This window comes from Zalophus californianus, chromosome 3, assembly GCF_009762305.2.
Source record: "Zalophus californianus isolate mZalCal1 chromosome 3, mZalCal1.pri.v2, whole genome shotgun sequence".
NCBI classification, from domain to species: domain Eukaryota; kingdom Metazoa; phylum Chordata; class Mammalia; order Carnivora; family Otariidae; genus Zalophus; species Zalophus californianus.
The window spans coordinates 2525508-2552588 of record NC_045597.1 but is presented as its reverse complement, the minus strand read 5'-3'; the positions used below and the strand labels follow the sequence as shown (position 1 = coordinate 2552588).

Below are 27081 nucleotides of genomic sequence, written 5' to 3'. Positions count from 1 at the left end.
CTGCGGCCGCGCCTCTCTTTGGCCTGCGGGGCACCCGTTGCGGCTCTGGGGCCGAGGAAGAGTTCGGCGCGGGCGAGGCGGGGCGCGGCAACGGACGCCCTAGCCGGTAGAGGGAGGGGCTCCTTCGCGCCCGGAAGGAGGGGGCCCTTCTGCTCTTGGGATCCCGTCGTGCAGGTGTTTGTGCTGACGCTGACTGCCCGAGTTCACGGTGCGGGCACCCGCCTCCGGTTCCTTGCCTGCTCGGGAAGCACGTCTCACCCCAACGCACCCACAAAGCACGTCTGCACCCCAACAGCACGTTTGCGCCCCGGCGCGCACGCGGCACATCCGCAACCCAACACACACATCTGCACCCCACTACAGCACGTCTGCACACCAACACAGCACACTTGCACCCTAACACAGCACGTCTGCACCCAACACAGCACACAGCACGCTTGTACCCCAACACAGCATGTCTGCACCCTAACAGCACGTCTGCACCCCAACACAGCATGTCTGCACCCTAACAACACGTTTGCACCCCAACACAGCACAACACGTCTGCACCCCCAACACAGCACACTTGCCTCCTAATGTGCACAAGGCACATCTGCACCCCAACACAGCACCTTGCACCCTAACACAGCACGTTTGCACCCAACACACACACAGCACATGTGCACCCTGACACAGCATACTTGCACCCCAACACAAACAAGGCACGTCTGCCCTCCTACGTGTGCACCCAGCACGTCTCCATTTAAAAGCACAAGGGTCACTTGCACCCCAAGACAGCACTGTCTCCGGATGGAAGACCAAAGCTAGGAAACCACCCATCATTCATCAAGTATGTGTAGTAGGAAGTGTCTACTTGGGATTCATTAATGTTAAACATTCTATATCATCTCCTCTCTTGAGAACAAAAGCAATCTGAATTGCGGTTTCAGTGGGACTTTTTAAAAGTGGATTCACTTGAAGTTACTTTCAAATTATCTTGACAAAAGGGCCCCTACTGATACCTTGCAAAACAGTGTTGAAAGGAAGGAAGGAAGGAAGGAAGGAAGGAAGGAAGGAAGGAAGGAAGGAAGAGAAAGAAAGAAGGAAGGAAGGAAGGAAAAAGAAAGAAAGAAAGAAAGAAAGAAAGAAAGAAAGAAAGAAAGAAAGAAAGAAAGAAAGAGAAAGAAAAAAGAAAGAAAAAGAAGAAAGGAAGGAAGGAAGGAAGAAAAAGAAATCCCCTTTATTTTTGCATTCCTCAAAACCACACAGATTCCTCAGTTTTTTTTTTTGGTTTTTTTTTTTTTTTTTTTGGTTTGTTTTGGTTGTTCTATTGAAAGGCAAATGCTTAAGCAGAGACAAACCAGTATGTTCCTAGAACAGTTCATTTTTTTTTCTTTCAAGATCCCTGGAGTCCAATACTGCAATTATGTTTCAAGCTAAATTGTAGTCTAATGTAAACTATGTTCTAATGCATAAAGCTAAAATATTAGAACCTATTGTTCAGAATTAGGAGAACTCTCCATCAGTGGTAAGCACAGACTCCCTGACTACTCAAAGTTCTACTGGAGTTATTATCCCTCCTTCACTGCCTGTCTCCATCCCTATCTTGGTAAGTTTTTGTAAGAGTCCTTGTGTCTAGTACAATGTATATATTTCTCTCCCCAGTACTTTAGATTGTAAATTCTTTTGAACTCCCTCCCTCACTGTTCCAGCACTGCATTCAGAAAAGAGCTGCCGAATGAATCTGTGATGAAATCCACCTGTTGTGCCTGTGGGAGGAAATTTCCGCAGTGAATTATCTGATGGAGAAAGCTCTGGTCCAGGTACTAGACGTGCTAGTAAAATAAGAAAATGAACAAAAGGCCATCTATGTCAACACACAGAATTCAAGGGAAAAACTTGTTTTTTTTTTAAAGATTTTATTTATTTATTTGAGAGAAAGTGTGAGCAAGTAAGAGAGCAGGAGCAGAGGGAGAGGGAGAAGCAGGCTCCCTGCTGAGTAGGGAGCCCGATGTGGGGCTCGATTCCAGGACCCTGGGATCATGACCTGAGCCGTAGGCAGTCGCTTAACCAACTGAGCCACCCAGGCTCCCCAAAAAAGCTAAAAATCTTGAAAACAGACTTAGTAACACTGAAAACCAAATCCTGCACGTGAATCTGGACAGGTGGTATGTTGGAACTGGCCATAGAAATTCATAACTTTTAAATTAACAATGGTATCTTCTGTCTTCAGAAAACCAGTTGTGTAAGGTGGTCAGCCCTTATTGGCAGCAATTCTACCTTTACTTAAGTCTTTCTGAAATCATCAAACCAATGATAAACATAACCCTCTACTTAATGGTGATTAAAAATGAGTCCTTTTTGCAGGTTGAATATTAAGGTAAAGTAAAAATGACTGGGAACATTTATTAACAAATATACTCCCCAAAAGAGAATCCTGTGACTTTGAAGTGACTCCTCCCCAATCTAGGCCAGAACAAAGAAGTGTATTAAAATTAATGATTCCAAAGTATCTTGAATGCCATTTCCTAGTCCTTAATGACAACAGCCAAAAAGGTAGTTCCCAGTAATACATTTTCTTTCAAGGCCAAATCTTGCAAATTCAAAGTACAGTAGATAAGGTAGCATACCGCTTAAGGTATTTCAAGTTTGAGAGAAACATGTCAGCATTTATTTTTTAAGCACCTCAAAACACAAAAGTTTTAAGTTCACCTCTTATTTTTTACTCCCATGGGTTGGAGCATCACCACTTAAACTAGAAATATAATTCAGAAAAAAATTTAGTATCCATTTTTCCAACACACTCCAAAGAGCAGAACCGAAACAACCAAGGTAATTAAATGTATCTTCAAAATTAAACATGTTTCCTTAGTAGTATATTTAAAATGCATGGTCATAGTTAGGTTTCAGCTCTTAGTCTCTTATCTTGTTCAGAAAACTGTGAAGTCATCGATATGTATTTTAATAACTTTGTAAAGCTAGTAAATAAAATATCTTCTGACCTTTTAGCCCACAAGGTAAACTGTCTTATAGAATGTAAGCTCCTCATCCCCAGTGCATAAACAGTAGCTAGCACCTGGTAGGCACTCACGAAATATTTCTCGTTCAATGATTAAGATAACCTTTTGTTTCTGTGTCTGTGGAGTCCATGAAAACATGAAAGGAATCATTATTCAGATAGCATCGTGATTTTTAAAAAAGATAACCTAGTTCAAGCTGGCTTGATTATCGTTGGAAGGGGTAAGTTATTTCTAACCTTTATTCTTAAATTCAGACAAACACTCTCATTCTAGGGCCAATAAATGCAAGGATTCAAAGAACTTATTTCTTTCTTGCCATGGTACTTTAAAATTATATGGTCTCGAAGAAAAATAATTATTTTTCTTATTTAACTTCGTTATTGTTTCCCTATTCCATATAACGTCTCCGTTGCCACATGTCATAGTATTCAAGCCTCTCATGCAGACTAGTGGCCAACGAATTTTGTTGTACAAAATTAAATGAAATTTCATTCATCATTTGCTTTAAACCAGGCCAAGACTGGGAGAGGTGCGAATCCGTAAGTAAAACAACCATTCTCCCAATATCAACGTTGAACTTCTTTTGCTATGGGGAAGGGATGAAGGGGTTTAATAGTGAAGATCAATCTATTTACTTCAAAGTGTTAATATCAGTGGTCGTTTATCTCCGCAGATGAGAACCATCCATTTCAAAGACAAAACAGCTCGTCAGGGTCCTCGGCTCCACCGGCATCCCTATCTGAAAATGCGCCACCCGCGGATAACAATCTATTTTATCTACACTGGGTTGACGGAAATACTACTGGCTTGCATACAGTACTTTTATTTCTATTTATGTATTTATTTTTTATTTAAAGATTTTAAGTCATCTCTACACTCAAGGTGGGGCTGGACCTCACACCCCGATAGGCACCACCGAGTGAGCCAGCCAGGCGCCGCTAACATAAACTTTAAAGAAACTGCCAACGGCCTGGGTCTTGACAGCACGCCTCCTGGAGCAAGCGAGCGCCAGGCTCGCAGTCTGCGGAGGAGCACGCCGCAGGCCCCAGGGCACCCGCTCCGCCGGGGCGAACCCGGCAGGCCGAGCGGAGCCAGCTCCGCCCGCAGAGACCGCGACAGGATACCCCGCCCACCTGGGGGAAGGAAGACCGTGAGCAGCACAGCACAGCGGCGCGCCGAGGCCAGCCCGGGAGTCTGCCCGGCGGAGGAGGCCCGTGCCCGGCGGAGCAGGCCCGTGCTCGCCGGACAAAGGCGGAGCGCGGCCACGCCCACGGGGCGGGGCCTCAGCCGGAAGCAGCGGGCTGGCACGCGGGCCCGTCGCCTAGGCAACGGGATCGTCTGCGCAGGGCTTTTCAGAAAGCCCGAATTCGGGAACTTAGGGTGGGGAGAGAGGCCGGGGGGGGAGGGGCCCGGACCCCCGGGACCGGACGCCTGTCCCGCCCCGCTTGGGGTGGTCTTTCTAATGAGAGCGGATCCTAGGGCACAGTCGGGAAGGGGTCGGGATCCCCCGCCCTCTGTGGGAGCCCAGTCCGGAAAGCAGCTCCCCTCTTGGGCCCCTTTGTCTCCAAGCCGCTCTGCACCGGACTCCGGCCGTCGACACAAAGGGAAGACGGTGAAGACCGCGCAGGCGCGCGAGCCGCTAAGGTTGCTGGGAGCGGTGGTCCGGCCGCCTAATGGTAGGTCTCCCCCCTTCCCGGCAATTGCGCATGCGCCATCACTTCCGCCCTGCACGGCCCGTCCTCTCTCTCCGCCCCTCGTAGGACGCGGGTTTCTCGTAGTCGGAGCCTGGGAGGAGTTATCCCCACTCGCCCCGCCTCCCCTTCGTCTTGATTGGCCCACTGAGGTGAGGGCGGCAAGTGGATTGGGTTTCGGTGTTGCCCGTCTGTTTCGGGCCTTATTTATGCCGCGCTCCGCGGCGGGTCACCGGAATGAGGGGCTGGGTGTGGGTAGGGAGGTGACACCTTGGGCGAGCGATGGCCTCGGCGGCCGCCGTCTCACAACTCAGTCGGTTCCGACCGGCTCTTCGGCGGGGCCAGCTGCTCCCCACATTCCCCGGCGGTTCTGCATTGCCGCCCGACAGGCTCTGCTTCTAGTGCAAAACTCCTAGTAAAGTTTGCGCTTCGCCCGCCGACCCTGTCCCCGCGACCCCCTCCCCAGCCAAAGTGACAGACAAAGCCACACCCCCGCACTGCCGGGCCGGTGAGGGGCGTGATGCCGCGGGGGCGGGGCCCGCGGGGAAGGGGCGGTGGGGGGGGCGGGGCGCATGCGCGGTGCGGGGGGCCGAATGTTTCCCAAGTGTTTGAAACTGGTATTTGGGTTCTCCACGTTGGACAAGTGCGGCGCGGCGGGCGGCGCGCGCCCCTTCCCGCGCTCGCTCGGCCCCGGCCCTGGCCCTTGCGCCGGGGTGCGCGCCCGCACGCGCCGCCCGCGCCCGCCCCGCGCCCGAGGCCGCCGAGCGCCGGCCGGGCCCGCCAGGCGCCGGGTCCCCGGGCCCAGGCGGTGCGGCTCGCAGATGTAGCGGCGCGGGGCCGGCCGGAGGGGGGGCGCCGGCGGGCGGGAGCTTTGCATTTTGCAGCGCTGGGCTCCGAGGGGGCGGGGGCTGGAGGAAGCGGAAAGCCGCGCCGAGTCGCCGGGGACCTCGGTGAACCATGTTGAGCCCTGCCAACGGGGAGCAGATCCACCTGGTGAACTATGTGGAGGACTACCTGGACTCCATCGAGTCTCTGCCTTTCGACCTGCAGAGAAACGTCTCGCTGATGCGGGAGATCGACGCGAAATACCAAGGTACGGCGGGATGGATGGGCGGGGGCGGTCGCTCCATCCCCGCCGGTCGCGGCGCGCCGCGGGGCCGCGGGCCGTCCTGTTCCCCGCCCCGAGGAGCCGCGGGCCCGCGGCGGCAGCTCTGGCCGGCAGGAACAAAAGGTCTGGAGCGTCTTTGATTCGCCAAGGTCCTTGTGCGCGAAGCCCGGACACGGAGGAGGAAGGAGGAACGAGAGGTCTCAATGCCAGGCTGCGCGAGCAAAGCGCTCTTTGTAGTGAAGTGACGAGGCGGGGTGCTGCGGGGGAGGGGGCGCAGGGGGCGCAGGCTAGGGCGCCGAGAGAGGGATGTGCCGCGGTCGCTGGGGCTGAGGGGCGCAGCGACGGGGCTGCGCGCAGGGCTGCTGGGAGGGCACTGCGGGTGGCGGGTCCCCGGCTCTGCTCGCCATCCCCAGAGCCACCGCTACCCAGTCCCGAATCTGAGTGTTATATAAAGTCCGGGGTCGGCACTCCGCGCGGTGCGGCCCAGGTCGCCGCCACCCCCGCCCGACACCCCGGGCCTCCCGTGGAGCTGGACACTGAGTAAGGGCCGACGTGCGAGGGGCGGCGCGGCCGGGTGTAGTTCGCAGAGGGCGAGGGCTTTATTCTGTGCGTGCGGTGGAGAAGGGGAGGGGATGGAAGGGAGGATGGGTCGAGGAAGTCGCCCATCTGCTGTGCTCGGGGGGCGCGGGCAAAGCTTGTCGGCTTGCAGAGGAACATGGCAGGGAAGAGGACCTGTGGGTCGTTCTTTGCAGCCCCAGCTGCCCAGAGTTCCGGAGAGAGGCGGAGGGTTCGTATCCGCTGGGAATTGTTGGCTGGGGGAAACTTTCCTGCCAGGTCAGGCATGCCATTGGGGTCTGTGTATGGGACGCGGATCGTCACTCGGAGTTTACTAATGTTTACAGGGCTGCGCAGCAGGGAAACGGAAGCGTGGGGGGAGGAGGGAAGCGACCGCACGTCCCGAGCACGCACGGAGACCCCGGAGTTATGGCGCCCCTGCGCGCTCTAACCGAGCCTGGGCTTCGCAGCGACTTTTATAGGGGCCTTATTAGCATATTGTGAACGTCCCGCTTTGGCTTCCTTGTGATTGGTCTTGGCGTCCCCCATGGAATGTCCTTATCAGTCCGCCGCTGAGCTATTGGTTGCTGAGCCGGATGAGGGTGGGCATTGCGCAGTGACTGGCACGGGTCTCTGTTTCCGCTGCCTTCTTTTTTCTTCAGAGGGGCGGGGAGGAGGAGGAGGTCGAGTTGATTTGAATGTCTTTGGGTCGCCTGGCCTCCGGCCTCGGATTGGCCATTGGCGCTGCGGGGGCGGGCCTTATTCGTTGGTTCTGTGCCGTGATTGGCGCCCCTCTTGGCCTCCGCCCTACGGCCTGGCGAGCCCCACAGGCGGTGGCTCGCGGGGCGGGGCGGGACGCCCCCTGGGCGCCTCTGCATTGGCTGAGGGCCCGGCCCCGCCCCTGTCCCTCAGGGGCCCGGGCCTGGTCACTTCCGGCCGCGGAGCAATGGCGGCCCTCGGGGGTCGGGGCGAGGCTGGCCTGCCTTGGTTCCGGGGCTGCAGAGGATGCCGCTCAGGCCTCCTGCTCAGGCCCCAAGGACTCGCGGGCAGGCCCGCCAGTGGCCCCGGGCCGCCCCTCCGGCGACCCGCGGATGCGGCCGCGCGGAGCGGGGAAGCGTGAGTGGCCCGGGACCGGTGCCCGGCGAGGACGAGCCGGCCCCTAGGGCCCCGATGCGCCGAGGGGGCGGTGACTCAGGGCAGCGAAAGAAGATCGGAGGATTCGTGGTCACCGGCACTGTTCATTATCGCTCTCGGGAAACTTATCTTCAAATTGTTGTAGCATCCCCCAGAGTTCCTGTGTTGCTGCTTCGGGACCAGGTGTCCCGGGGAGGGAGCCCCCGCTGCGGAGTTCGCTGCTCCTGCAGAGAGGGGCCGCTGAGTGAGCTGCTGGGAGTACTCGCAGCTCGTTTGGTGGACCTGACTGGAGACGTGGGGAAATGCTTACTTGCCGCTTTTAGTTTTAAGGACCTATGTTGAAAGTCGAACTTGGCCAGCAGTCTTTCCTTATACATCAGTTGGAGATTAGTTCAGAAAGATGGATTAGAATTAGTTTACCATTTTAAATGGTATTTGAGGTTGTGCTTGAATTATAGAATTCACAATTATTTTTGCATTGTTTCAACTATTTTTTAAAATACCCACCCCACCATGGAAGTCCGCTTCTTTTTTTATTTTAAGATTTTATTTATTTATTTATTTGACAGAAAGAGACCTAGTGAGAGAGGAAACACAAGCAGGGGGAGTGGGAGAGGGAGAAGCAGGGAGCCCGATGCGGGGCTCGATCCCAGGACCCTGGGACCATGACCTGAGCCGAAGGCCGACGCTTAGCGACTGAGCCACCCAGGCGCCCCCGGAAGTCCGCTTCTTAACGAACGTCAGTGCAGCCTTTATATAAAGTTAAAATACGTTTCTAGTAGTTGGACAGATCAGTTTCGGTTTTGCCGCAGTCTCATTTCGTCCTTAAATTCTTTCCGTGGTACCATTGCTTCCCTACAGTGATATTGGTGTGGAGCAATTTCAGAAGGAAGGTCAGCAGCAGTTGGAGCTGACGGAGCTGGGAGAAGCTCCTGGTGTCCTGGCAGGGCGCCCGCCTAGTTAGACCTGGTGCTGTTCTTGTTTACAGCGCGTACTGCAGTGGCTCTGTTGATAGAGGACTTTGCTTGGGGAGTCTAAGAAATACATGTCATTGTCAAGAATTCCTTCTTGGTAATTTCGTGGTGTTATTTTTGTTTCTTTCCCACACCTGAGACTTCGCATGGATGTAAACTTGCTTGTGATGTAAAAAGCTGTATGTTACTGAATTTTATGTTAGTGATAATAACGTTTTTTCTATGTAAGGCTAATATTGTCTATAGATTTGGTTACTGATTAAACCAAATAATAGCTTTATTATAGTAATAGTAATATGCAATGAGTTTAAAATAAATTGGAGAAACTTCTGTTTTAGCATCTATGAAATAGAACTTAGATAAGTTGAGTCTATTTATTTTCAGAATTAATTACTCCCAGACACTATGAGACTATGGCATTCCTCCTTTCTGGGGGCAGATAGTCTACATTGTTTTTCTAGGAAGTATCTTCAGAGCCGTCTTTAGTTTAAAAATATAGCCTGGAAAATAATATTTATATTTAGGTAAGCTTCAGTGTTGGTTTGAATTCATGTATTTATTTCAGTGTTAGGCTTATACCTTATAACTATTCAAAGATAAGATCTGGAAGGGATGAGGGGTTACATTTTATATATCCTGCCTCCCACACTTGCTAGCTGGAGAGTAAAATTGCCTTATTTTAAGAGACTGCAAAGAGTTTCAGGAGAAAAATCTGATACTGTTTATTCATTTTTTAGTAGTCTCTACACCAAATGTGGGGCTGAAACTCACACCCCCGAGATCAAGAGTTGCATGCTTTTCTGACTAAGCCAGGCAGCGCCCCCTGATACTATTTAGATTTGTTACTCTTTGGGAAAAATAACTCTGGGAATTTCTGTTTGTATTTAAATAGTTGGGTTTTTTTTAAGATTTTTATTTATTTATTTATTTGACAGAGAGAAAGCGAGAGAGGGAACACAAGCAGGGGGAGTGGGAGAGGGAGAAGCAGGCTTCCCACTGAGCAGGGAGCCTGATGCGGAGGCTCCTTCCCAGGACCCTTAAATAGGTTTTTGGCAAGAACATTTATTTTCCTTATTTCAGTCAAGATTACTTAACAACTTTTATATCTTGAGAAATTGCCTAATTACACTTTCTAAATTACATCTTAAAATCATATACACCTTTTTAAGTAATCTCTACACCTGGTGTGGGGCTTGAGCTCCGAACCCCAAGATCAAGAGTCACATGCTCTACCGACTGAGCCAGCCAGGTGCCCCCTGTACAAAGTTTAAATTTAGTACTGAGGGTTTTTTAGTTTTGGTAATGTTTTAAAATCTGTTGATTTTTATAGATGTGAACGTGTATTGTCTTAAGCAGTAAATGCAAAAGCAAAATCTGACCCCTTTGTTTTAAGGCAAAGCTAGGTTGTCTGACTTATTGTGACAAACCAGTCTTGTTTTTAGTAATACAGAGGAATAGCAAGGTTGGATGATGGTGACGTGACTGATAAACTGAGGCCCTGGGTCACTAGGTAGTGTTTTTATACATTCTCTGATTTAATAGGGTATTCTAGACATTGATGCATTAAAATAAAGGGAATAAAGGCATTTAAGTTAGAAGAATATTTGAGTAAAAACTGGAAGTATAGGACATAAATCAGTTAATTTTATAGAAAGTAAAAGTTTGGGCACCAGCACTTCACCTAAATTTAAACTATTCCCCTTAGTTGCCGATCCCAAGAGTAATGTTACCCATGCTTCGGAATGCAGAGTCCCTTGGGGAGCTTTGAGTGGCACTTAGCTAAATGGGAACTGTGTTGCATTTGTATTTAGTTCCAGGGATTTTTTTCAATAGGGGAAAAAAAAGGTCTGCTCAAAATGCCTGTAGGGTATAGGATTTTCATACAGGAAATCTTGCATTGATTATTTCTGTCCTTTGCAATTACTTTTTTATAGACCAGAGAATTTAAATAGAGGGCTCAGTTGTGTTTATAGAATGGACATAATGCTTATTTTTCCTTTGCAGAAATCCTGAAGGAACTGGATGAGTATTATGAGAAATTGAAACGCGAGACAGACGGCGTCCAGAAGAGGAGAGTGTTGCACTGCATTCAGAGAGCCCTGATTCGGAGCCAGGAGCTGGGCGACGAGAAGATCCAGATCGTGAGTCAGATGGTGGAGCTGGTGGAGAACCGGACCAGGCAGGTGGACAGTCACGTGGAGCTCTTTGAGGCCCATCAGGAGGTCAATGACACCACTGGCCACAGCGGCAAAGCCGGCCAGGATAAGTCCAAGAGCGAGACAATCACTCAGGCGGAGAAGACCAATAACAAGAGGTCCCGGCGACAGCGCAACAACGAGAACCGAGAGAACGCTGCCAATAATCATGACCATGATGACATCACCTCAGGAACGCCTAAGGAGAAGAAAGCAAAAGCCTCCAAGAAGAAGAAACGCTCCAAGGCCAAAGCTGAGCGGGAAGCGTCCCCCGCAGACCTTCCCATCGACCCGAACGAGCCAACCTACTGTCTGTGCAATCAGGTCTCCTATGGAGAAATGATCGGCTGTGACAATGACGAGTGCCCCATCGAGTGGTTCCATTTCTCCTGCGTGGGACTGAATCACAAACCAAAGGGCAAGTGGTACTGTCCCAAATGCCGAGGGGAGAACGAGAAGACCATGGACAAGGCCCTGGAAAAATCCAAAAAGGAGCGGGCTTACAACAGGTAGTTGGCGGGGCTCGCTCGGCGGGGAGGAGGGCGGGCGGGCCGGTGTCTTCATTACGTCAGTCACTGCCTGTGCTGGGGCGCAAGGACCGTACATTGTATATTTTTAAGGAATGTTAGAAAAGGAGCCGTTCCTTTTGCAGGGACGGCAGTGATCCTCTGCTTTTGTTTTCGTTGGTACACACGTGTAACAAGAAAGTGGTCTGTGGATCAGCATTTTAGAAACGACAAATAGAGGTTTGAATTAAACACTCAAGTGAGTCTCAGACTGATTTGTTTTGTTTTTGTTCTGCTGGGGTGGGGGTGACTTGGAAGCAACCTATCATGTTTCATGTGGAAAGAGATTTCATTCGGCATCGTTAGCATTATTTTAATAAAAATAATGTTATCACTTCATGAGCACGTTTTTAAACATTAGCCAGATTGCCAAACTTATAGCCCATAGCAAATTTGTTTCTTGCTATGATAACATATATCCATATAACAATCCAACGTAAAGATTTAAAGTTTGAAGGTTATTTTTTAGACAGGTAAATGGTTAAGTTTTACATGACATTTTTCTATTACTGGCCTGTTCCCCAAGTGGCCTTTTTTTTTTTTTAAGATTTTATTTATTTATTTGACAGAGAGAGAGCGAGAGCAGGAACACAAGCAGGGGGAGTGGGAAAGGGAGAAGCAGCCTTCCTACTGAGCGGGGAGCCCGATGCGGGGCTCGATCCCAGGACTCTGGGATCATGACCTGAGCCAAAGGCAGATGCTTAACGACTGAGCCACCCAGGCGCCCCTCCAAGTGGCCTTTTTTAAATGACTGGGCACAGTTTTTATTAAACCACATGGAAATGGTCTAGTCGTGGAACTTCAGATCACACTTTTTTGCTATCACACATCTCAGTGTGGCTCCATGTTTCATTCATACGAGGCGTATAAACGTACATTTCAAGTGAACTTGCACTTGCTGCTTTGTAATTGGAAGCCTTTGTAGAACCGAGGTGTGTTTCCTGCTGCTGTGTGCGTGAGAGCTTACAGATGTGAGGTCCAGAAATAAGTGAAATTTGACCGGTTTGCTCCTCTTGCAGTATATTTTAATTTGGGTATAAGTAATTTTTAAATTGTTTTAAAAATCTGTATACCAGCAGTTTAGGCAAAGCCTTAAAGGACATTTTTAAAATTGTGCTTAATAATGAAGTAGAAGTACTTAATTGCCAGCAAATAAATGTCAAAACAGAGTATATATTTAGACCAGGGGTTAGGAAATTAATTGTCCACAAGCCAAATCCAGCCCACTGCCTGTTTTTGTAGGGCCTGTGAGCCAAGAATGAGCTTTACATTGTTAAGTGTTTTTTTTTTCTTTTTGTTTGTTTTTTGAAAGAGAGAGAGTGCGAGCCGGGAAGGGGCGGAGGGAGAGGGGGAGAGAGACTCTTAAGCAGATGTCACGCCCATCGTGGAGCCCCTCATGGGGCTGGATCTCACGACCCTGAGATCATGACCTGAGCCTAAATCAAGAGTTGGATGCTCAACCAACTGAACCACCCAGGTCCCCCTGTTAAATGCTTTAAAAAAAAAAAAAAAAAATTCGAGAAAAGAATCCTGTTAAATAACACATGAACGTTGTAATAAAATTCAAATTTTCATGTCCATAAATAATGTGTCACTGGCACGCAGCCATCCACGCCCATTCACTGAAGCATCGTCCGGGGCTCCTTTGTACGACAGCAGAGTTGTTTGCATCAGGCATCAAATGACCCCCAAAGCTGGGATCGCTTATTTTCTGGCCCTGTGCACAAGAGGTTTGCTGACCTCTGGTTTAGACTAACTTCATTTCTAAGCAATAATCTGGTTCCCATTTCAAAGCAAAACATGGTGGAGAGAGTTTGTTTCCTCCCGTCTCTCGTGAAGCGGCCACAAGGAAGAACTGGGGTTGTTGTAGCTTCTAAAGCTCTATGTGGCTTGATTTCCATAAAACACTACGTTGTTTGATGATTGTTTACTTCATTTGACAAACGTTGAGAACTTTATTTGTGCCAGACAGAAATCCCTCAGTGTTTTACAGTGAATTTCCATTATAGAGACTATTTGGTAGAGAAATGCAAATTGTAGTTGATTATACATTAAAATGTGAACTTTTTGCATATCAGTACCTATGAGTAGGCATTTACTTTCCAGCAAAACTTCAAAAACATTTCAGAATCTTCTTGAATGTTAAAATTTAAGATTTACCTAGACAAATAATAAAAGGTTTCTTCTATGAAAATAAGGTACTAAAATACTTGATGACAGTCCAGTGCAATAAAAGTGGTTTAAAAGAATCTTTGCTTATATGAAATTCCACTTGCTAGTTTCTATTTTAATTGGAGCTAATAATGAAAATTACATTATGGGAGTGAAAATTGACTAGAACATAGTTGCTAATACTGGTCTTCATATTTGACAGTTTTATCAATGGCTGTAGTAGAGAGGCAGGCACAGAGGCTAATCTTTGCTGGGTTTGAACCCATCTTTGTCCCTTAGGGGGGATGATCTTGATCTTGAATAAATAGCTTAACAATTAATCCATGGTTTACTTTTAAAATAATCTGTTTTATAAAGGGTGCTTCCAAGAAATAAATCAGGTTAAGTGAATAGGAGCCTGGCATGCAGTTAATCAAATGCTGGTTATTTTCCCCCACGTTTGATGAAGTTTCCAATAGGGACAGATGGCTAGGCATTCTTTCTTCTAAACACATGGAACATCACAGGGCAGATTTTGTTAGATTTGGCGGTCTTAAATCACTTTTATTATTTCCAGTGAAGGGTAAAATCACACGTGAGTACTTGGAACGTCAAGATTTAGGCTTTAGATCATGATGAGATACAGCAGTAGGAAGATGGCAGGTGGCCCTGGGAAGCAGCGCGAGGGGGCTGGAGTCTGGAAATAGACACCGCCAGGCTAGCTCTTACAGAACCGCTGCTTCTACTTATTTGTTTATAAAAGAATTTTTTAATTGAGGTATAATTGACATAGAACGTTTTAGTTTCAGATGTACAACATAATGACTGGGTATTTGTGCGTATTGTGAAATGCTCACAGGAAGTCTAGTTAACATCTGTCACCATAGTTACAAAAACTTTTTGTCTTGTGACAAGGACTTGTAAGATTTACTCTCCTAGCAGCTTTCCAGTCTGCCAGATGGAGTCACCCTGCGGCAGGTCACCTCCCCACGCTGTAAAGTCAGCGGGAGGTTTGTATCTTTTGACCCCCTCGCCCGTTTCGCCCAATCCCAATCCCTGCTCTGGCAACCGTCGGCTGTTTGCACTTACCCACCGAGTTATTACAGTTCAGAGAAACAGTCTCAAGTGTTCCTGTGGGAATGAATTTTAACCTGGCCCAGGAAACATGGCTCCTTCGGTTAACTAGTGTGCATTGCGAAGCCCTGGCATGGCGTTCCTGGGGCAGAAGGGGCTGTTCCCCCATCCCGAGAAGGAACCCCCCCCCAGTGGCAGGACCCACCGGCCAGCCCCGCAGACGTGCCTTCCAGTGACTCGGACGCTGCAGTTGTCCTCTTGGTACCCAAGACTATCACAGGGGGCAAGTGCTGAAGTCAGGAAGTGCTCGCCAATATAAAAGCCATGGTACCGCTACCTACTTATTTTAGAAAGGACAGATATGGGGCGCCTGGGTGGCTCAGTTGGTTAAGCGACTGCCTTCGGCTCAGGTCATGATCCTGGAGTCCCGGGATCGAGTCCCGCATCGGGCTCCTTGCTCAGCGGGGAGTCTGCTTCTCCCTCTGCCCCTCTTACCTCTCGTACTATCTCTCTCTTACTCTCTCTCTCTCAAATAAAATCTTTTAAAAAAAAAGACAGTTATGTACTTGAAATGTCCTTCTGTATCATGTTCATACAGTGTTCCAGGTAAACTGTATCCAGATATTAAACCTTTCCATGAGGAAGAGTTACTAACTTTTTGTGCAGGCACATTTAAGGACATAATGTGCTGGGCGCCCGGGTGTCTCAGTCGTTAAGCATCTGCCTTCAGCTCAGGTCATGATCCCAGGGTCCTGGGATCGAGCCCCGCATCAGGCTCCCTGCTCCGCGGGAAGCCTGCTTCTCCCTCTCCCACTCCCCCTGCTTGTGTTCCCTCTCTCGCTGTGTCTCTCTGTGTCAGACGGCTCAGTTGGTTAAGCGACTGCCTTCGGCTCAGGTCATGATCCTGGAGTCCTGGGATCGAGTCCCACATCGGCCTCCCTGCTCGGCGGGGAGTCTGCTTCTCCCTCTGACCCTCTTCCCTCTCATGCTCTCTATCTCTCATTCTCTCTCTCTAATAAATAAATAAAATCTTTAAAAAAAAATAAAAATAAAAAAATAAATAAATAAATAAAATCTTAAAAAAAAAAAAGACAATGTGCTTTTGCAGGACATGAGCTTGGTTTGTTGTTCCACCTAAGTAATGTATGATTCTTCGCAATCCCTACATGTATAGAACAAGATCTCCTGCTCTCTTTCAGCTTCTAACCTGTCCCGCTTTAGTCTTGGGGCCCAGGTGGTTTTAAGCAATTCGGGAGCTAGCCTTCTGGCTTCATTGAATCCGGGGAAACTGCTAGTCAGCAATGACTTCTCACCCTCCCTCTACAAGTGTACGGGGGGGGGGGGGGGGCGCTCGGGAAGGTCACAGCAGGAGGGGTGTTTGTCATGAAGCAAAACAGCCTCTTTAGGTCTTTATGGGGGCTTTGTTTCAGAATATTTATTCAGTTGTTTTCCTCACAGACCAAACACTAGTGTGCTGTGTAACCCCCCTCCCCAAAGGGTGACAACAAATACAGAGTTGTAACTGGAAAGAAGAAAAGCATTAGGCCACTTCTCTTGCCTCAAATACTTTGTATTACCTGATTTTGTTCATAAATGTTGATGCTCTCTCCACTTAAAAAGAAGTCCCTGCAAGCAGTAACTGGTTAAGTCTGGTTTGTGCCATTCAATGCTTCATTAAACCAGAGTCTTCTTATTAAACGAGAAAATGCTTGGGCTTAAGTCAACTTTAAATAAAAACCATTCGGCTGATATATACAGCCACTATGTTAGGTACTTGTATTCTTGATATTAGATCTTCCTCACGGCCCTGCCTGGGAAGATGCTAGTGTTCCTGGAGAGGGTGCCAAGGCCCAGGTGAGGGGCCCTGCCTCACACAAGGCCGTACATCCCACCTTGGCTGCAAAACCTGTGTCCTCTCAGCCCCAGGCTGCCCATGCGGACGGGCTTAGCTGTCAGCACACACCGCTGTTGGCCCCAGTGAACGGATGCTGGGAGTGGAGCTAAGTGTCTACACTGGTCTCGTCTCTGTCCTCACTTCCTGTGGGATAGGGACTTAGCCTCGATTTAGGACTAGGAAAACAGCAAGACCTAAGAAACTCGCCTGGTCTGGGAGTAGGGCTGGAATAGGAGCCCAGGGCAGTCAGCCTGGGGTCTTCATTGCCCGGCTTCTCACGTGACTGAAAGACCCACGCCACCGAGCCCGGCAGGGCTTTTCCTCCAGCTGAACCAGCGTCCGGTCCTCGCCTGCTTCTCGTCTTGCCTTCTAGTAAATTTCAGGACTGTCTTTAACCCCTAAGAGTTTAACCGGTTTATCAGGCACAGAGTGCCATCCCAGAATCAGTACGAGATGTGAAGTCAGAAGGTCTGGGAATCGGGACTAGCTGAGTCCGGTCTAACGCTGGGGAGGTCGCTTGTCTCGCCCAGCGTCCTCACAGGCAGAATAAGGCCGGTGATCGTGCGCGTCCCATGGGTATAGGAGGATCGGCCCCGCTCCTGTGCCAAAGTACTGTTCAAATGCTGTGCTGAATACTACGCAAAGAATTTCGGTCCACTATCGATGATTCTAGTTAACAGATGTGTTCTGCGAAATGGAAGTGAGATTCCTTACAGCTGGAGAGAAACAGGCCAGTCCGCCGTAAAATAAAGTGGCCGCTTCGTCTTCCATTCCGTGGGAGGGGTGGGTCTGCAGCTGCTTGTCTAAATCAATCTGTTTCTCTTTGTAGCACACAGAAGTGGGAGAAACACGGTTATATTTGCAGCAACAATCAAAGCCTATTTCTTGTTGACTCACCTCTTGATTGAATTCAAGCAGGCAGAAAATTAGTTCCATCCCTTCCATGCGTAGGTGAGGAAATCAAAGCCCAGAACAGGATGTCACTCAGCAGGTCAGTGGTGGGGCTCCTGGACTGGATGCAGGTAGTCCGGTCCCTCAGGCTGGCGGCTGTCCTGCCGCACTGTGCTGTCGGAGCCTGGGCTTGGGCTCCCTTCTGTAAGCATTAGGGCGGAGCTGCTCTTCATGGAAAACAGAGGCCTTCAGGAAATACGTGTTCAGTAAATAATCAATCCATGAATTGACATAGAAAAACAAGACATTTTCTTTTCTAACTTCTAAATGTTCTGTGATCACACCTAAGACAGAATTTCCAATTTGTTTGTGGGAAGGAAATATTTTTACGAGAGATGTATAGGCCATTACAAATGCCCTATTTCTAAATGATTAATATTTGAGAAATTGAATTTGGTTAGATTTTGATCACCCCAGGCATTCAATATTTTCTATTATAAAATTTTATAAAAACAAATGTAAATAATTGTTCACTGGGTTTATTAACAATCTATCCACGTACAAAGACGCTTTAAATGGTTTGCTGTCTCCCAAATTTTGTTTTTTTCCGCATGAGAAGTTGCTTGATAAGTATTTGTTTTCTCCACCATTGTATTTAAGCATCTTTGGGTTGCAAGTAACAGTAATTGACGGACTGTGCCTAAAGCAAAGACGGAAAGGTAAGAGCCATGTCAGAAGACCCAGGAAGCTGAGCAGCAGTGAGGACAGGCAGCATAGCTCCTGTGACCCGGGAACGGTTCTGCCCAGCTGCACAAGAGGCACTTGGCGGTGATGGCCAAGGGCAGACAGCATGCTAGACGCTGAGCCACTGCAAGTCTGACTCGGATAGTCGGTACTGTGTTGGGAATAAACTTTTCCCTTTTTTTTTTTTTTTTTTTAAAGAGGAGACCTTGCATCCTGATATGATCCAGTCTTTTTTTTTTTAAGATTTTATTTATTTGACAGAGAGAGACACAGTGAGAGAGGGAACACAAGCAGGGGGAGTGGGAGAGGGAGAAGCAGGCTCCCCGCAGAGCAGGGAGCCCGACGCGGGGCTCGATCCCAGGACCCTGGGACCATGACCTGAGCCGAAGGCAGACGCTTAACAACTGAGCCACTCAGGCGCCCAAAACTTTTCCATTTTTAAAATCCTTCTTACCCCAATAGATGCCATGTTTCAAACGGGTGATGACACAGCCACCATGGCAACCAGACTGAATTTGGCTTTATTCTTTCCGCATTAGTTGGGATATGGTCAGGGAACGGAAATTAACTTGTATAGTTCAAGGTAAGTAAAAAGTAGGTGGTGGTGAGGATTATAACTCTTCCATGGTCAATATACATGATTTTCCAAAATATTTTTTGACCCTTTGCATCATTGATCTGCTCCGTAAACATGATTAAAACTTGAGTAACAGTGAAATACTCTCAGGGCATAAAGATCTGCCATAAAGCATCAGGTGGTTGCAGGCAGTGATGCATAAGGCTGGACTTGCCCAGCATGTCTCACAGCTCATCACGCAGTGTCAAAGGCTAATAAGGAGCATTTCACTTTGCAAACTTTGAAACCTTATTTCTAGACTCAAGAACATTAACCAAAGGGGAAACTTGACCAAGCTGCAGAAGGGAAGGATGAGAATGGAATGTGTGAGGACAATCCTGAGAGAGTTTGTGGGGTTTATTCCTATTACTTCATACTGACAAGTCATCGGAACGTTCAGCATCAAGCACATTATTCTCACTTAGTAACCTCGAACAGGACATACCGGTGTGGCACAGATCTCAACAAAGTTCCAGTTCTTGCCACTGAGTCTGCGGTGCAACCTACTTTTTGAAAAATACAACTAAATAGACCACAGAAAAGCAAATTGGACCTAGAGGCAAAAACTCAATGTGGCAGGATCGTTGGGGTCATGGCTAATGTCTTGAGGAAGCGACATACGTGAATGGATTTGCTGATTTTATTTCTTCCTTTGCTCCTAGAAGGTTACTTTGTAGTATGACTCTTAGAACAATTTTATTGATATTTTTTAATATCTGGCATAGGAGAGAAGCTGACAAATGACATATATGGGCTGTGCACGGGTAAAAGATTGTTCCATCACCAAAAGCATTACATTCCCCTCGACAACAGGGCAGCTTGGGATCTTAACCGTTGAGGGTGCCAGGCCAGTATTCCTTAAGCACAGAAGAAGCAAAAGGTCAACCCCAGAAGTAAAGATGACAATAAAATCAAACATAATATTGAGAGAGTTGGTATGCTCTGTCTGCAGAAGCCACAAAAAACTTGTGATCAAGATGCTGGACCAAGCCTCAAACACTAAAAAAGCTGGATATATTTCATATGAGGGAGGGAAAAGGTTTTAAATCTGTACCTAAGAGCAAACACAAGAAAGGAGATTCCCCCCAAACAAAGCAACTTAGAGTAGGTATAGGAGCTGCTGAAGAGGTACGCAGGCCACCAAGCCTGGCCGCTCATGCGGTGCCCGCTGCCGGCCCCGTGGAACTGTGAGGAGCGGTGAGGACCCCAAGCCCATCGAGACATCTTCCCCGGAACTTTTTTCTGGAGCTACCAGGACAATGACTTTTCCATTGGGACTGCTGAGGTGTGAGATTTGGATCTGGGGCTTCTGGGGCTTGCCTTGTGCACCATGTGGAGAAAGTCATCCTGGAAGATGGAGGTAAACATGGTCCTTGATGGCATCGTTCAAACCCCTGGGATGGCCAGTATGGGGGTCAAGAAACCCTTTTGTTCTTAAGCTACTTCAGGTTGGGTTTGTACTAACCGCCCCCGTTGCCCGACCCGGCTCACCTCCCCAACGACACAGCTCCATCTGTCTTTACAGATTTCTTTCTAGGATATACACACGCCTCTGCGGTGGTTTTGAAACCACAAATTTATCACTCCTCCCATCAAAGGCAGGGCCTAGTTTGCCTCCCCTGGCCTCTGGATGAACCTCCGGCCTGGCCTGGGCTCACAAGGAGAGCACCACAACCGCGACGCCCCGAGATTTCCCAGCTGATGGTGGACAAGGCAACATAGCTTCTGGGCGAACCCCGTCCGTGGAGCCTCACCCTTGGGACACAGCCTCCCACAAAGGCCACACGGGTGTTCCTGCCACAACCTCAGCTGAGTCCCCTGGGCAGCCAGGGCTGCCCGACTCAGCCACCAGACACATGAGTGAGCCTGCAGGCGGTTCCAAGTCCAGGTGACACCCGAGTGCGCAGAGATGAGCTGTCCACATCTCCCAAGCCCTTCCCAAACCACAGGTGCCAGAGCAAATTAATTTGGGGGTGGTTTGTTACATAGCCATAGGTAACCTATGCAAACATACAGTTTTGCCTTGCTTTGTACCTAAATGGCATCATATCCTATGTATTGATCTTACGCTAGCTCATTTTTTTCCTTTGTAACACTTTGCCCTGGAGCTCTTTCCATGTCACTACATATAGATTAATTAACCTATAATTAACTACTGCAAATAATTCTGTCCTCATTTATTTAAACACTCCTCTGTTGATCAACATTTAGATTGCTTCAAATTTTCTTATTGCAAGCAATTCTAAGATAAATATCTCATCATGCACATGTGTTTTTCTCTATGATACATAGAGATGAAATTGTAATAGAAAAACCTCACACTTTTTATCTTTCTGCCAAATTGCCCAAAAAGCTGTGCCCTTTTACACTCCTACCAGCAGTATATGAGCTTACTTACTTCCCCTTATCTTTATCATCATTTTTTTTTTTTTCCTATTGGGTAGGAAAAATTTTATTAAGCAAGACACAAAATGCACTAACAATAAAAGTAATGGTTGATAAACTCAATTACATTAAAGCTTAAAACTTCTGTTCATCAAACACAACCATAAAGGAAGTTCCAAACTCATTTGCTATAAAAAACTGAGAAAAGACATTTGCACATACACACATAATAGACGAAAGAGCATTCCAATGGGGCACCTGGGTGGGCGCAGTCGATTGAACGATCAACTCTTGGTTTGGGCTCAGGTTGTGATCTCAGGGTTGTGAGATCAAGCCCCAGGTCAGACTCTGCGGTCAGTATGGAGTCTGCTTGGAACTTTCTCTCCCTCTCCCTCTGCCCCTCCCCACTGCGTGCTCTCTCTCTCTCACATGGATAAATAAATCTTTTCTTTTTTTTAAAAGATCATTCCAAATGTTTAAAGTTTATTGACTTAAATAGCAATTGCTTTTTGTGGGTACTGACTTTATCATCACTGGATATTAACAAAAAAAAAAACGTTTTTCCTATCTTGAGAAAAAAATATAATTATACATGATACATTATAATTATACATATTATATATTAACTACTTAAATGTTACATATTTTATACATACTATATTATATATATATTGTATATTTTATATATAAATATATGTATTTAAATATAATTTGCACTTTCCTTGTTTGTAGTGATTTTTCCGCAACTCTTCAGGTGTATATTGGCCATTTGTATGTATTCTAAAATTACTAATTTTCTTATTGCTTTGTTATGTGCAAATATTTTCTCCCAGTCTGTTGTTGTTATATTTGTTCATAGCATCTTTTGTCATAAAGCAGCTTTAAATTTTGAGTTTGGTATCTCTGAACTTTTTTTTTCCTTATATGAGTTTATATTATATTATATTTTGATTAAGAAAGTCTTTTCCACCCCAAAATTATAAAATATTCTCCTATCCTCTTTATATTTAAAGAAAACCCTCCTTTATCCATCTGGAATTTATTTGGTGTTTGGGGTAGGGAGTTCCTGAAACTCCTTGAGTATGATGGGCCAGTGGAGCGATGCCTCCAGGTGTGGGGAGTGGCCCCTGGGGTAGCCTCCTGTGCCCTCGGGGGGGGGGGTGTTGCCACCTGTGTGACTCCACATGACCCCAGGTGTTTGTTTCCTGTCTCCAAGGCTCAGTTCTTTCGTGAAATGGTAAGAATACGCCCACATGAAATTCAAGTGAAGAGAAGTATGTAAAAGTGCGGGGAATTTCAAATAATCTTACATATTGACCCACACCAAGTATTTCCCCAAATGGATGGACCACTGTACAGTCCAATGCTGAATAGTCCGTTACTTTCTCAATCCTATGAAATGTCAACTCTATTATATGCTGACGTTTCATATATACATGCATGTCTCAGTTTCCACTGACTGATTCCTGCAATAAGCTCCACTGTTTTTGTTGCAATAGCTTTACGGTATCTATTTTTATATTTTATAGGGCAAACATTCTATTTGTTTCCCTGAGCTATCGTAGATTAATTTGGAGGATACCTATGTATTTGCTATTTGCATCTCTCACGTAGGTATATAGTGTGTTTCCATTCACTTCTGGTATCTACTGTAGCCTCCAGTCAAGTTTTATAGTTTTCCTCCTATTTTTTATTGGTGTTTTGCATTTTAGTTGCTACCATACATGGACCAGTTTTTCCACAATTTTGCTTTATTGGCTATTACTTGCATGCAGGAAAGCTGTTAAATTCTGTCTGTCCGATCCTTGATCTGGCCACCTTGGACATTTCCCATTAGTTGTAGAACTTCATCAGCTGACTGAGATTTTCTGGGTAAAGGATCATCAGGTTTCCAGGTGCCTGGAGCTTTTCCATTGCTCTGGTTCCTTCCTGCCGACATGGGGTGAAGACCGGGGTAGAGGAGTGGAAACTTTCCACACTCACCTAGAAATATTCTTCAGTTTCAGGATGAAACCTGACATTCTGCACTGCCAGGATTTTTGTACTTTATTAGTTCTTGCACTGTATTTATCCAGGGCTTATGGGAAAGCTGTTGTAACCAAGCAGCATATTATACTTACTGATTGATTTCTTTGGACCAGCTCTCCTAAATAGTAGTTTCAGGTCCGTCAGAGGTTCGCTGGTCCAACCTGGATTCTTTTCTACATTCTCGTTGCTGACAGGGTGTAAGGAACCTGTGGATTCTTGTACTTTGAGTGTAGTTCCACTGAGGAATGGAAGGTCCAAAGCACCTCATGAGGTCCTGTCGCATTAAGTTGGAGCTGGTCCTTCAGGCACCTGCTCTTCCAAGTCTTTATTGACACCAAGTCTCCAGGATTCAGGTGGGGAACAGATACATGGGTGGGTCCATTAACCTGCTGGAAGCCAACTTAAGCATTGAAAGTACCCCATAGTATCCAACTCCCCAAAGTGAGCCTGTCAGGAACTCCTAAGTCATGAAAAGGGTGTAGAAAGAGTCTTCCATATAACATCTAGGAGCTTACCCCAAGCACACTTCTGGGGGCCATGCTTACCCAAAGCAGGGCAGCCAGCAAGGCTTTTTCCCCGAGTTAAGTTGGTCTTTTGGCATATCTTTGCTAAAGTTCATTTAAAGGTGTTTTTGACAACTTCTGAGGCCTTTCTAAACAGCGTGGGAAAGCTTCAACCCAACTTGTAAAGATGTCTACAAACACTAGCAAATACCAAGAATTCCTGTTGTTTTTGGCATCACGGTAAGGGCTGCCTGCCAGCCCCAGGTTCGGGGCCTCTAAGTTGTTTATCTTTCAGAACTAGTGGAGGCTCAGTCTTAGGACTGTTTGTAACATACATGTCACATTTCTGAACAGTTCTCTGAAGATCAGGACCCGCGATACACTCCTGGGCCCACTGAAGAGAAGTGTCTCACCCACCGTGGGTGCTTCAGTGAATATGGTTAGTTGTGTCTTCCATAAGATGTTCTGGGACAAGGATTCATTGTATCTCCAGCCAGCTTTAGTGTCTGCATGATGCTCAAATGGCCCTAGCTCTTCTCAGGTCTTCCAAGGAATATTGGGGTTGATAGTAAGTTAAGTCTACGTCTGGTACTAAAGTCATTATAGGGGGTTTTGGGGCCTTTGTACCGACTGCCAACTTAGCAGCTTGATCTGCCCAATTGTTCCCTTAGGGAGTCAGTCTTATTTCTGTTGCCCTTAGCAGTGGACAGCAGCTGATGTGTCACAGCTGCATCCAGGTCTTCATTGTCTTTAATCCATAAAACTGTTCTAATCCATGAATATCTCAAAGTCTGGATTTTCCAATGGCAGCTCCATCAAACTGGGATGACCGGAATACACTTATTCAAGTACCTGTATGTCTCCTTATCTGAGTGGCCCACACAACCACAGACATGAAGACTCTCTACACATGGGTCCCTGTGGCAATTTCTCTCTGAAGATGACCTCAAGTTGTCCAGCTTCAGTCCAGAGGGCTTCAGGAAAAAGAGCAGTGTTAGTTCAATGATTCCAAGTCAAGAAAATGGGAAAAGATTGGAAACCTTAGTTTGGAGAGTCATAGCCAGATATTTGAGGAAACCAGAAGAATTCAGGATGCAGCCCAGTTTTATAAGCAAATAACACTCAAAGAGAACTGATCAGAACCAGATCAGAACTAGAACAGAACTAGAGCAGAACTCAAAGAGAACTGATCAGAACTAGATCAGAACTAGAACAGAACTAGAGCAGAACTAGATCAGAACTAGAACTAGAACTAGAATCTATCATTCATAAATGTGTGTTACTGAAACATGATTTTGCTCTCTAGAATCACCCTCATTTCCAAAGATAGCCAAATCAAGACTAATTTGTTTGTAAAATTAGTCCAATTTTAATAAACTTGGCCTAATTATTTACATAAGTGCAGCAAAAATAGTGATTAGCCATATAGTTGTTTTTTTGTTCTGTTTTTAATCTGCTTTACTGGAACTTTTCATAAAGAATTTCAGATTGAAGTTTTAACAGCTTCTTGAGGCTAAGAAGCCAAGTCAAATACTTTCCATCGGACTTTGCCTGCAATACTTATAGGTTTGGGTGAATTCTCTCTTCAGAGTACCCCAAACATCCTGAGGCTCTTGCACCTGCCAGGAAGTGACCTTTACTCACTTGGTCAGGCTGCAGGGAAACCCGTAAGCAAGGTACCAGGCTGGTTTTTCTAAGGGGCTCTGTTGGCTCCATAAAGTCAACCTTAAGGCTGTCTGGTCATGTCCAAGTCTATGCATGTCTCTCTCCAATATGACAACTCAGTCAAAGCCTTGGTAATATGACCAATGTTTCCAATGATGTCCTGTTGCAAGAACACATTCTTTTTGAACTCATGCAAATAAATATATTGCCATGAAAATATGTAAATACTGAGTGTTTCTGAATTCTGACATGGGGAGAAAAAGACAAAGACACGGGGAGAAAAAGACAAAGGTTTCATATTTGTTTACAAAGGAATATTTTACGAAATTTCTGTTAAGTCATAGGTAGCTTTAAATCTGGAAGAGCAAACATTAGATAACCAGCAGTGTTTCAAGCAAGAGTGTTTGACACAGTTTTCCCATTAGTTCCAGAAATTCTTACTCTTACTTTTATGATCTTAAAGGTATCAGAGACCTGTATTTGTCATTACAATTCAATCGACAAGGAAATTCAGAGACACACAACATTTCAATAGTAGGATTACAAGCGATGACATTATACCAGGACATATAAAAACCTTAGGAATTCTATATAATTTCTGGAACAATCATAGTATCCCTCCGTATAATAAGGTTTATTATCACTAAAAAGTTTCATTATCACTTATTTGACAATGCTTCCCATGTGATTTGACATACCAAATAAAAAGCAAAATTAGTCAAAAAGACTTCATTTAGAAGTTGAACTTAGGGAAACAATTATCATGCAAATGGACGCCAAAAGAAAGCCAGGGTAGCAATACTTAAGAGTGGACAAAATAGACTTTCTTTTTTTTAAAGATTTTATCTATTTATTTGACAGAGAGAGAGACACAGCGAGAGAGGGAACACAAGCAGGGGGAGTGGGAGAGGGAGAAGCAGGCTTCCCGCGGAGCAGGGAGCCTGATGCGGGGCTCGATCCCAGGACCCTGAGATGACCTGAGTCGAAGGTAGATGTTTAATGACTAAGCCACCCAGTCGCCCCCAAAATAGACTTTAGAACAAAGAGTATAACAAGAGATAAAGAAGGGCACTATAATAATAAAGGGGGCAATCCAACAAGAAGATGAAACCATTGTAAATATTTGTGAACCCAACATGGAAGCACCCAAATACATAAAACAAACATAAAAGAAATAATGGACAGTAAAATACGATAATAGTAGGGGACATTAACACCCCCCTTACAGCAATGGACAGAAAACCAACAAGGAAACAGTGGCTTTGAATGACACCCTGGACCAGATGGACTTAACAGACATTCAGAACATTCCATCCTAAAGCAGAATACACATTCTTTTCAAGTGCATAGGGAACATTCTCCAGAATAGATCACCTATTAGGCCACAAAACAGATCTCAAAAATTCAAAAAAACTGAAGTCACTCCATGCACCTTTTCTGACCACAATGCTATGAAACTAGAAATCAACCACAAGAAAAAGTCTGGGAAGAGCACAAATACAGAAGGCTCCATAACACCTACTCAACAATGAATGGGTCAACCAAGTAATCAAAGCACATGGAAACAAATGATTACAAAAACACAACAGTCCAGAACCTCTGGGATGCCAGATGTTCTTATAGGGAGGTTTATAGCAACACAGGCCTACCTCAAGAAGCAAGAAAAATCTTAAACAACCTCACCTTACATGTAAAGGAGCTAGAAAAAGAACAAACAAAACCCAAGCCCAGCAGAAGGAAGGAAATAATAAAGATTAGAGCAGAAATAAGTGATGTAGAAACTAAAATACAATATTACAGATCAATGTGAGCAGGAGATGATTCTTTGAAAAGATGAACAGAATTGATAAACTTCTAGCCAGACTCATTAACAAAGGGAGAGGGGGAGAGGATCCAAGTAGACAAAAT

At 46.3% G+C, this 27081-nt stretch overlaps 1 protein-coding gene and 1 pseudogene across 7 annotated transcripts; both read left to right on the top strand.

The window, feature by feature from the left end:
* Positions 1 to 1168: 1168 nt before the first annotated feature.
* Positions 1169 to 21218, top strand: ING1 (inhibitor of growth family member 1). 6 transcript variants are annotated; one of them, XM_027589627.2, is made up of 5 exons: positions 1169 to 1588; positions 1692 to 1802; positions 3673 to 4675; positions 10466 to 11165; positions 18852 to 21218. In XM_027589627.2, the coding sequence occupies exons 2-5, from the start codon at positions 1782 to 1784 to the stop codon at positions 18970 to 18972; spliced, it is 1845 nt and encodes a 614-aa protein (XP_027445428.2). In that variant the 5' UTR covers positions 1169 to 1588; positions 1692 to 1781; the 3' UTR covers positions 18973 to 21218. The 6 variants fall into 6 exon arrangements, with proteins under 6 accessions (XP_027445428.2, XP_027445429.2, XP_027445430.2 ...); XM_027589628.2 differs by lacking the exon at positions 18852 to 21218 and adding an exon at positions 11309 to 11772 and having other exon boundaries at positions 1173 to 1588; XM_027589629.2 differs by lacking the exon at positions 18852 to 21218 and having other exon boundaries at positions 1210 to 1588; positions 10466 to 11433.
* On the top strand, positions 6332 to 7506 carry LOC118356819 (annotated as a pseudogene). The gene has a single exon (XR_004819975.1). The product of XR_004819975.1 is annotated as an inhibitor of growth protein 1-like (transcript).
* Positions 21219 to 27081: the final 5863 nt, after the last annotated feature.

What these genes read in the sequence shown, in the direction of transcription:
- ING1 (XM_027589627.2), top strand. Translation starts at nt 1,782, where the DNA reads ATGGAGAAAGCTCTGGTCCAG. An exon ending in GGTGGTCCGGCCGCCTAATG is followed by an intron (nt 4,676 to 10,465) that starts GTAGGTCTCCCC and finishes TTTCCTTTGCAG; the next exon opens with AAATCCTGAAGGAACTGGAT. An exon ending in AAGGAGCGGGCTTACAACAG is followed by an intron (nt 11,166 to 18,851) that starts GTAGTTGGCGGG and finishes CCTTATTTCTAG; the next exon opens with ACTCAAGAACATTAACCAAA.